Below are 11,728 nucleotides of genomic sequence, written 5' to 3' on the forward strand. Positions count from 1 at the left end.
ATCCTGTCTATGCTAATTAATTGAATTTAATCGATTTACATTTGATATAATTATAGTCAGCCCTCTGTATCCACAGGTTCTGCATCTGTGAATTCAACCAGATTGAACATGTTTTTTCTAAATTGCACATGTACTCAACATGTGAATTTTTTTTCTTAACATTAATCCCTATACAATCCAGCACAGTTATTTACACAACATTTGATATATTAGGTATTATAACTGCAAAAAGGTGTGTGCATTGACTAGAGCACTGGGACAGAGGCACGCTTGCTATAGCAGTGGCACTGGTATCAGAGATACAGGCTTTCAAAAAATGATCTCAGAGCTAGGGTTCTGAGTACAAGCATGCAGGAAGCAACCACAGGTTGAATGGATGTACCTATGACTGTGAGGAGACAGGAGGGCAGCAGGTCAGGGCCTTGGGTGGCACACCAATAGCTCTTCCTAGGGGGCTGAGGGCAGAGTTGCACAGCAGTGTGTACTGTGGGCAACTCCAGCAGCTGGGGTCAGCATTGTCAAAGACTGCAAAGTCCTTGGTGGTAAAAGTGGCAGATGTTCACTGTAGTGACAAGGGCTGCCAGGTCCTCCTGCTATTCTTTCCCTTGTAGAGAGAGGTCATGTATAAGGGATTCTTCTTGGTGATAAGTTATGCTGGGCTAGTGGATGGTAGGACACAAATAAGATCTTCTATACTATTTTAGCCATCCTTTTTTATGCTATGAAGTTGCTGCAAGTTCTTCACTATACAATGAAGTTCTCCCAAAGATATTTTCAACAATATTGTTTGTTATTTTTTATTCTGTGGGGGACAGATAAGCACTGAGACCTCCTAGTCCACCATCTTCCCAATGTCACTTTCTGGGAAATTATGTTGTAAGTACATCTCAAGAGTAGCAATTTCCTAACAGGATGTCTTAGAACTTTCATTTTGGTCCCAATGCATACTACACAATTATAATTAGGTAATTCCAAACAGCAAAATGAAATGTTTTTATTTAATATACCATCATTAAATAAAACTGCTTTATTCAACTTTTTTGTCATTGTGACCAAAATACTGGACAAAAAACATTAAGAGGAGGAAAAGTTTATTTGGGGTTCATGGTTTCAGAGATCTCAGTCCATAGACAGCTGACTCCAGTGCTCTGAGCCCAGGTGAGGCAGCACATCATGGGGGAAGAGATCATGTGGAAAAAAGCTACTCAGCTCATGGTAGGGTCAGCAAGCAGAGAAACAGGGAGAAGGGGCCCCAGCAAGAACAACCCTTTCAGGGTACAACCCTCACCTCGTCCACCCACAACCTACCTATCTTCAGTTAACAGTTCAATGAAACTAGGATGGACAGATCAGATTACAGCCCTCATAATTTAATCATCTGACCTCTGCATATTCCTGCATTAACAGGAGCTTTGGAGGGCGGGAGGAGAAACATCTCATCTAGATGATAATAAAAACTAATGGAGAACCAACATTATGTTGAGGACTTTTCAAAATATTTCAAAACTCTAAGGAAACCAGAACACAAGTGTTAAGCACTCTGACACACTGATCTCAGACTTCCAGCAATGAGAATGAGAAGTAAATATGTAGTTTATAAGCCACTCACTCTGTATACTTTGTTATAGCAGCCCAAACTAAAACTAGTATAAGCCATTACAAAACTGCAAATTAAAACTATAACTAAAATTTAAAAATTAACAACAGCAAATGTTTATGAGAACACAAACACTGTTAATAGAAATATAAAATGATACAGCTATTCTAAATAGTTTGGTGATTTATTTTTTTAAAAGTCAAACATATATTTACCATTGGACTTAGCAATCAAACTCCCTGGCACTGGCATTTATCAAAGAGAAATGAAAACTGATATATGTATAAAAACCTATACAATTGTTCATAATAATTTTATTTTCAATAGTCCCAAACTGGAAAAAAGACAAAATACCCTTCAATCCTTCAATAAATGAATGGTTACACAAATTGTGATACATTCACACCATGAAATATCACTTAGGCACACAAAGGAAATAACAAAATATGCAACAACTTGAATGAATCACTATACTAAGTTAAAAAAAAAAATCTCCAAAGGTCATCTCTTATGTGAAAATGACAAAACTGCAGAGATGAGAACAGTTACTACTTGCCAGGAGTTAGATATGTTGCCAGGGTATAAGACATGGTGGGTCAGGTGTAATTATAAAAGAACAGCATCAGGAAGATTTTGTGGTAATGAAATAGTTCTGTATATTGACTGTGACAGTAGTTATAGGAATCTACACATGATAAAATGGCATGGAATTACATACACACTACTTGAAACAAATTCCTGGTTGTGATATATTATACTACAATTATATAAGACATAACCATTGGGAAAACTGGGTATAGAGTACATGGGTCCTCCTCGTACTGTCTTTGCAGCTTGACGCTGCAATCTATAACGATCTCAAAAAGTAAAACACTCTTGGGTGATAAGCAATAAACTTCTAAATCCACACAAATTTGAAGAAAATAACTCAATTTGATCCAGCATTTCTATTTTTTGGTTTGGAGATATTTAAAAAAAACTTGAGTGATGTTTATAATCCTTCAGATAATTATATTGTCACTACTGACATAACAAAAAAGGAGATTGTACAGCTTTGTGAAAGCATTGAAAAAAAAAAAAAAAAACACTTAAAATGCACCTAGATTTGACCACATATTACCTTCTGTAGGAATTGAATTTGTTACACAGTTAAATCTAAATATATAAACTTAATTCAATGAAGTGCATCTCTTCAAGCTACTTAACATAGTAAGATTTTGTGGTTGATATTTAAAACATTTATAATAACAAAACAAGTAAAAAGAACTAGAGTTCACTTAAAATAGATTTAAAAAAAAAATAGTCCTTTGTATTTGAGATATTTCAATGCCAGCAAAAAAATATACGAATAAAGACATTCCTTATCTAGTCGATATTTTAATAATCAGTACAAATTCATACATAAAAAGTGCTTTTATGACTTGTCACCACCTAAAATGGCACATCATATAATTTTCAAGAACACGTTCCTTAACTTCTAACCTCTGCTCTTCTTTAGAATTACCTGTGGAAGAGAAAAATGAAGATTCATATTACACCTACAGAAAACACAATTCCTCAGAGCCTTCTGGAAACAATATACAAGTCTTTTTTTCATTTTTAAAAGCCAATTTGGAAGGTAATTAGAGAATCATTTTGCTTTATGATAACAGTCTACTTCTTTTAATGAATGTGAATCAGGCCTAGATTCTCAAAACCTGGTCTTATGGTTACCTCTGGTTGTTACTCTCTTCAATCATCTTGCAAAAGGATGCAGATTAATGGTCTCAAACCTGAAATTTTTAGACAATTTGCTGATAGAAGGAGTTAGAGAATGCTCCAAACCTCAAAAAGCCTATTACAAATCAAGTATTTCACAACTATAAAGTAATAAAAATCTACTGCAACATAAAATTTATCACATTTGGGCTAGAATTATATCAACTGGAGACTAAGACTGACCATCTTTTATTGAACAGTTTATTAAGTAGACAATTTTCAAAACATTTCACCTGTGGCAGAAATAAGACAAAACAAGATCTGTACTGGTCTCCCAAGTTCTTTCAAAAAAAAAGAACTTGGATACTATTTTTGCTAAGTAAACATATGTAGTTTATTAATAAAAACAAACCTAAATTTAAAAATGTACATCTTCAAGAACTGAGTTCTTGGTTTCCTTTTAGGGAAAAAAAAAAAAAAATTATTTTGACTTTTAATAGTGGAATGTTGGTAACAGCAATAGAACATAAAAGCCCCTAAAAACTGATGGGTCATGCACACTCCTAGGCTTTCACAGAGGCCTCAAACAGGTCTACAATGTAGGCCAGCATTCCTTTGTTCTACACTAATAGGAATAGCACAAAAGAAAGTATTGTGTACTCTTATGAATTTACAAAATACTAAATATACTACGAACTTAAATAAATTTACAAAATGCTCAGTTGAGCAGAGTTCAGCAAGTTTCCTATTCCGTATATTTCTTATAACCTTTCATGGCTTTATATAACTATAGTTATATAAAAAGTTGGCATTTGTGGGAAATTGGTAAAGGGTACATAAACTGTTTTTGCACCTTCTTAGTGTATAATTACTTCAAAATAAAAATCTTTTAAAAGTCAACAAAAAGGTAGTTTGTCAAAACTAAGTCTCTCTTTTACACCATCCCATCAACTATAGTTGCCAGTTTCTGCAGATTCTTATAGAAAAAGCTCTACATATAAACAACACCGTGACTAATAAAAGAAGTTAGGTTATTAACACTTTTCTAAGCACAGAAGCTTATGAGGTAGGGCATCTATGAACATCTTTTGGAAAGAAGGTTCTAAGGAACATAACTGGAAAACTCCGTGCTAGGCATCATATTCTTACATTATATAGTTTATATAGTTATACCAATAAAATGCAACCTTCTCTGATTATAAGATTTAATTTGTAAATCAACCAAATCTCAAAACAAAACTAGAAAATAATTCAGGTAACTTAAAATAATCACAAAGAAAGTTGACAAATTACAAGGTTATAAAGATTACCAAACATTCATTTTTTACCATATAGTGATAAAACAGTGGCCATTAATCTTGCCATCAGAGGCCCATAATATACAAATTGTGTGTGTGTGTGTGTATACGCATATGGGAAACCAATCAACATGGAAAGTCAAACAACTCAAATCAACAAAGCTGAATAAGGTACCTTAATCAGGCAGAGGTAATGACCCAGGTGGTATTTTTAAAGTTAATTCTTGCTCAAGAAAAGAAATTAGATTTTACCTTTGCAGCAGCCAGCACATGATCCTTGTTAATGACTCCACATTTATTCTCAAAGGCATTTGTTCTGGACTCTTCTGCTAATCGATGAACAAACAGTAAACAGTTCAAATGAACCTTTAAAAGAAAATCCAAATCAATTTTTAAGCTCAAACACTGATATTCTGAAATAATGACTTTTAAAAATGGAATCTTCTCTAAAAGGTTTCATTTGTAAGTCATTCATATCTCAAAACAAAGTTAGAAATTTGTACATGCCAAGGTCAAGTTACTATCTGTGAATTATCATAAAATAATCATATCTACAATTAATTATCTTTAAACCTCATTTTTAAAAACTACTTGATAATATAAACAGTATAAAATTCAAAAGCCTAAAGGACTCTAATTGTATAAGATATTAGTATTGTAGAAAGGTGGGTAAAGGATACATAGGAACTCTACCATTTTTGCACCTTCTTGTCAGTCTGTAATTATTTCAAAATAACAATATAAAATAAACAAAAAAACTATAAAAGGATAGACTGTCAAAAATAAGTCATTCTCTCAAGTCATCCCCAACCAACCAGAGTAACCAATTTCTTACATATTCTTACCGAAATAAGATTTACATATAAGCAAAACACATGTCATCAGAGAATATATGTCATTTTCTTATATATGTCCTATATATATTAATGCTTATATTAGAAATGATATAACCTCACTATTTGAATATGCTCCTTAACATTTTACAATTTTACTCTAAATTGATAACTAAACGAAAAAAGTGCTACTAAATCTATATGCACAAACCTTGAAAACAGGTAAAATACACATAGCTCAAGCAAGAGAATAAAGGGTGAACTGAAGTCCTATCTCAATCCTCCCTCTAGGATCATATGTAATGTTCCTTTATATTATTGTTCACATCTTTCCCATTCTTAGCTTCAGCTAGGTGCCTGAGGACATGAGCAACTTAGATCCAGTTAGTATATTTTTAATTTTTTTAATAGTTCTTTTTAGTCATACATGACAGAATTGATTTTGATATAATTATACAAACATGGAATATATATTATTCTAATTAGAATCCCAGTCTTGTGAATGTATATGATGTTGAGATTCTCTGTGGTATATCCATATATGTACATAGAAAAGTTATGGCAGATTCATTCCTTGTCTTTCCTATTCCTATTCCTCCTCCCTTCCCTTCATTCAACCTTTGTCTGACACTGAACTTCTATTCTCCCCCAACCCCAACCCTTGTGGGTTAGCTTCCAAATATCAGCAAAAACATTTTGACATTTGAGTTTTAGGGATTGGCTGATTTCATTTAGCATGATAGTGTCCAGATTCATCTATTTACTGGCAAATGTCATAAAGTCATTCTTTACAGCTGAGTAATATTCCATTGTGCATATATGCCACAATTTCTTTTTCCATTATCTGTTGTTGGGCATCTAGCTTGGCTACTGTGAATTATGCTGCTATAAACATTGATGTGGTTGTGTCACTGTAGTGTTCTGATATTAAGTTCTTTGGATATGTGCTGAGGAGTGGGATCACTGGGTCAAATGATGGTTCCATTGCTAGTTTTTTGAGGAATTTCCATACTGCTTTCCAGAGTGGTTGTACTAATTTGTAGTCTAGATAGTACCTTCAACATATAATTGATATTGTTATTTACATCATAATACACAATCTCTGCAGTTAGAACAATTCATGTACAATACTCAGTGTTCATTATCTTGTATACTGCACACAAATGCTTCCTCAAAATTCACTAAATGTTAATTAGGTAATGTTTCAAATGCTTTATATTATGCAGATCTCTGAATTGTTATGTAGGTGTTTAAGAGTATTCTAGTGATAGATGAAGAAAAGAGGAGTTTGGAAATTTAAATTTAATAAAATGAAGAACCTATGGAAGATAATATTCTTTCTGTACTTAACACACTGTCTTCTTGATTTTCAAAGTACCCTGAGGCAAAACACTCCAATTCCAACTCTTACCATTTTACCATGACACTTAAATTTTTTAAACTTCCAATAATATTCCATTTTCCTTAATAGCAAAAATACTCCATAGGGCTTAGGATATAGCTCAGTTGTACAGCATGTGCACAGTATGTTTAAAGCCATGCATTCAATCTTTAAAAAACAAAAAACTCCCTAATACAGCACAATTTCATCTGTTAATCTTATTTTCCATGTTTAAAGATAAATAGCTTCCAGATGCCTCAGGATAAATTCTACATCCCTTAACACTCTACTCAACTTGGTCTTTCCAGTTTCATCTCTGATTTTTCTCAGCTCCCAGTTTTACACTAAGTCTTCCAAAATTCAGAATTCCATTGTATCTTTATCTCTAGAAATTCTTCTGTTGTATATTTCCCTGAAAGCCCAACTTCCATAATATGGACGGTTATACAAATCAATAACTGCATCCTTAACTTCCTATCACCACACACACCATATTATGCATAGATTTCTCACCTAAATGTCTTCTCCTTTTTCTTTTTTTTTTTTTTGGCAGTGCTAGGGATTGAACCCAGGGCCTTGTGCTTGCAAGGCAAGCACTCTACCAACTGAGCTATATCCCCAGCCCTTAACTGTCTTCTCTAACATACTATAAGTGCAAGGACTACTCCTGTCCTTATCAATATTATTTCCCAAGTGACCTTCAGTTCATTGCCCAATACAAAGTAAGTAGCAAAGGTAAAAGTAGCAAATTGTTATTACTCAACCAAAAGATCCCTCCACATCTCCCCAACTAAGACAAAAAGAAAAAAGAAAGGAAAAAAAAACAAAAACAAAAACCCTTAAGGAAAAAATTTTTAAGAAAAACCAAAACCCCAACTAAAAACTAAACCACATTGAGAATCAGATCATGCTACCATCCTTGATGGAATGTACTTTCCTCTTCCTCTTCGTGTCCATGAGCTAAACAAACCAGCATTCTTTTGTAGATATCGCAAAAAAAAAAAAAAAAAAAAAATTAAAGCAACCTATATCCATGAAATAAAAGTAATTTATGTAATTGATTAATAGCTATTAAAATGTTGAGTTAATAAAAGTTAATTTAGCAGGGCTTAATTTTAAAAATGGTCAGAAAAAAATAGTTTCATGGCATTTAGCTAGGTACTCAAATTTTAAAAAGACAAATTTTTACATCATTAATTTACTTTGGAAAAAAAATCAGCTTGCTGAAAAGGTAAATCAAAAGACAACTTACAAAAAATTCTCCAGTTCTTTACATTCTCAATTGACCAAAAGCCTCGGTCAGCCTGACTTCCTCCTCCCCTTATCGTAGTACTTTTCAATTTTATACAAGCCATAAGTCCCCAAATATTTGCATGGCATTCTTCTATGATAAATCTAAAAACTAACTGAACCATTAGAAAACTGAACAATTCATTTAAATTCATCAGATGTTAAATCTTTTACCAACACAAATCTTGGAGATAAACAAACACATAATACACACAAAATAACAAAAAGCCAGTGCAGAAAAACTGTAACAAAAAGAAATTTTGAGTAAAGTACTAAAATTTACATCAATACACATGTAGGTACTGTGCATTTCCCATACTATTAGTGCACTTGGCATGTTCAAGGCACTGTACTAAATGCTAGGAATACAAAAAGTTCTCAATTTGAGTTCCCAGATTAGTGGGTAAATCAAACCCATGAAAAAATTAGTGAAATGAATGACAGTAAATAATAAAAAGGAAGCTAAAACTGATCCCCTTTAAGGAGATTAAGATGGCATCACTGAAAATGTAGCATTTGAATTAATTTGAAAGAATTATAGTTTGCCAAGTGGAGTAGAGGGAAGACATCTTCAGGCAGATGTGTAAAATAAATAAATAAATATGTGTAAAAAGTCCCTAAAAGTAGAATAGTTTTGTGTTAAAAAAAAAATAAAGAAAGCAGAGAAGATATGGTTCTTTTCTCTCAAGACTGCATATTACACTAGGAGCCAACAACAACATATGAAATTTCTAAAGAACAGTGTTAAGCATCCCAATAGCTAAATTATACAACCTATACTCTGAATTGCTGCTCATATTCAGAAATGGGATCAAAACAGACTGCTTTAATTGTGTAAAATTTCATAGCTAATGTGGGACACCTGCTGGGTAAGATTATGAAGTGTCAATGGTGAGCAGAGACACATAAGCTAAGAAAGCAAGTTAATGCATGCCATATACAACACAGTGAAGGAGAACTGTTTAATGAAAGCCACAGAAAACATGCATACCACCTGGGAATAGCTAGTGGCCACAAGAATTTCCTTTTCCCACCACTGCACAGGCTTGGAATTTCCATTCCCCTTTCTCTTCCACACCACCTAAGTCCCACCCCATCATAGAGCCCATCTGTCCATGGATCACTCTGTGGCAGAAAGGGGTGGACATTGAGAAATTTCTCCAAACCATCTGCACCAGCTGGTAGGCTCCTGAATATCCTTGATGAGGTACATTTCCCTCCCTACCATTTAGAAGTCCCCATAAAAATCCAGAATAAACCACCTAAAATTGTATTGAAGGTCAATTTCATCTTAATTCAGCTCATTGGTACCATCTCTACTAACACCAAAGGGTAAGGGTAGAACACAACAGTATATATTGCCTTTTCCTATAGAATATAAAAAAGAAACAAAAAAAGAGGGTGCAAGATATTAGAAGCAGTACTTTTCTGGGGGGGGGGGGGGTGTTATGGTTTGGATGTGAGGTGTCCCCCAAAAGCTCACATGTGAGATAATGTAAGAAGGTTTAGAGGAGAAATGATCAGGTTATGAAAGCCTTAACGGAATCAGTGAACTAATCTCCTGATAGGATTAACTGTGTGGAGACTGTAGATGGGCTGGGTGTGGTTAGAGGAGGCAAGTCATTGGGGGCCTGCCTTTGGAATATATATTTTGCATCTGGAAACTGAAGTCTCTCTGTGCTTCCAGATCATCATGTGAGCTGCTTCCCTACCCCACACACTTCTGCCAGGATGTTCAGTCTCACCTAGAGCACGGTGGAATGGAGCCAACTTTTTCTCCCCTAAAATTGTTCTAGTCAAGACTTTTAGTCACAGCAGCAAAAAAGCTGATTAAAACAGGGAGACATGTTGCCTTTTGGCTTTGGAGACCAAACTAGGGGAAAATGGAGACAATGTTACAGTAGTTTAGAAAAAAAGAGAAAGAGACAATCTTCAAAAAGGCAACAGATGGGAAGCCAGTGGAGAACTTTGGGAGGCTAGAGAGAAGAGAGAGTTTAAAAAAAAAAAAGAAAAAAGTAGTTTAAAAACTGATGGAATTGTGCACACTGAAGGCTATCTATGCAGTATGCCCTTGTTATCCAGAAGTCTTTACCTTGATCTCCTGGACACTGAATGTCTACTTATGATGGCTCCTTTACTCAACAAGCTCTTTTTTCAAGCCACAGGAAGTGCCTCCTATGGGACACGTGGGGAGTGTTCATTCTGCTAGAGGAACACGTGTTCCAGGTATTCAACACAGAAACTTTACTTCAAGACAGAAACATTATTATACAGTGTTTTGTTTGGGAGTACTTATTAGGAAAATATCATGCTTCAGGTAATATGGGCTGGCTTAAAAACTGAACCAACAAGCATTCTATTAATTGTCTAGAAAAATGAACTCAGGAGCCCTTTGGATCAGAGTTCTTTAGTAAGCAGCCTAATGTAGAGGAAACAGGGCAGTGAGTTTGATTAACAACGTTAAAAAAAAGGAGGGAGCGAGGAGGCAGGGAAGTGGGAAGGAGCTTAAAAATGCTTCTCAAAATAATTACACGAAAATGACCCAGTCTGAATTCCAAAAGACATTTTTTAAAAGGGCGTCTCTTTCATACTCTTCTCAAGCACACAAACCACAACGCCAGATTGTACCTAAACATCGACAAACGATAGTTTTCTCCTTGAGCTGATGTTCCTGACAGGGTTCCTTTAAAAAGTTCCAGACATCCATATTCCGGAGAGTCCCGGTACAACCAAGCGTCAGGAGTAAGACCGGACATGCAGGCAGGGGCACTGCTGCCTCGTCACTGCTGGAAACGCCTGAAACATGGGCCTGGAGCGAGCAAACAATGGCTGAGGCCATTTTCCCTTACTGGCCCCTGCCCCACTCCCAGCTGAGAAAGAATGGAATCTCACCAGTAAATCTGCACACGTCTCCAGACGAAGATGAGGCTTTTGTCGCTTGAAGACGCGCTTCAGAAAGGCTCGGGGAGCCTTCCGCTTGATCTGCTTCCTCTGGGAGACTGTGGTCGAGAGCGCCATTCTCCCCCTCAGGCACCAGCCGCCTCAGCTTCCGAGGTCCTCTGGAGGACCACTCAAGCTCACCAGCACTGGGGCAGTGAGAACTCCAACGCTCTAACGCTGCCTCGCTCCCGGAGCCTGCGTTCCTCTGTTTGAATCAGCCGCCAACTGATCGCCCCGGCGCTCGACAGTGACGTCAGCTGCGCGCGCTCCTCTGCCGGAAGCGCCAGCGGTAAGTGGGAAACGCCCACGGGGGCGGGTCCCGGGTGTTCTGTGAAATCAGTAAAGGGCGGAGCTTGCTCGAATCCAGTTGTGTTTCCTAAGGGCTCCTCTTGGGTTCCCTGGAAATGATGGGAAATTAGGAAGAGGTAAATTAGTATGCCAGGCAGCTACCCTTGTTCTCTAAATTCTTCCTCTAAAACTAATCCTAGTACCAATGAACTAAAAAGTAAATGAACAGAAAAAAGCGATGTTTTTATCAGGATTCCTTAAAGAACAAATTCCTTCCTGGCAAGGCCTGATCTTCTAAAATTAACAGCTAATAATTATCACTTTTACATAATTTTGTTTGATCTGACCGTATCTCTTTTCATGTTTCCAGCTTTTTTTTTTTTTAAACAAATGCTGCTCCCTT

At 35.8% G+C, this 11,728-nt stretch overlaps 1 protein-coding gene across 1 annotated transcript; it reads right to left on the reverse strand.

Annotated features, from left to right (window-relative positions):
- Window positions 1-1,728: 1,728 nt before the first annotated feature.
- On the reverse strand, window positions 1,729-11,289 carry CENPW (centromere protein W). Its single transcript, XM_079148230.1, has 3 exons — window positions 10,990-11,289; window positions 4,846-4,959; window positions 1,729-3,101 (listed from the first exon to the last, which is right to left on the reverse strand). Exons 1-3 carry the CDS (start codon window positions 11,113-11,115, stop codon window positions 3,075-3,077), a joined length of 267 nt encoding a protein of 88 aa, XP_079004356.1. The 5' UTR covers window positions 11,116-11,289; the 3' UTR covers window positions 1,729-3,074.
- Window positions 11,290-11,728: the final 439 nt, after the last annotated feature.

This window comes from Sciurus vulgaris (assembly GCF_902686455.1).
Source record: "Sciurus vulgaris genome assembly, chromosome: 7".
Taxonomy (NCBI): domain Eukaryota; kingdom Metazoa; phylum Chordata; class Mammalia; order Rodentia; family Sciuridae; genus Sciurus; species Sciurus vulgaris.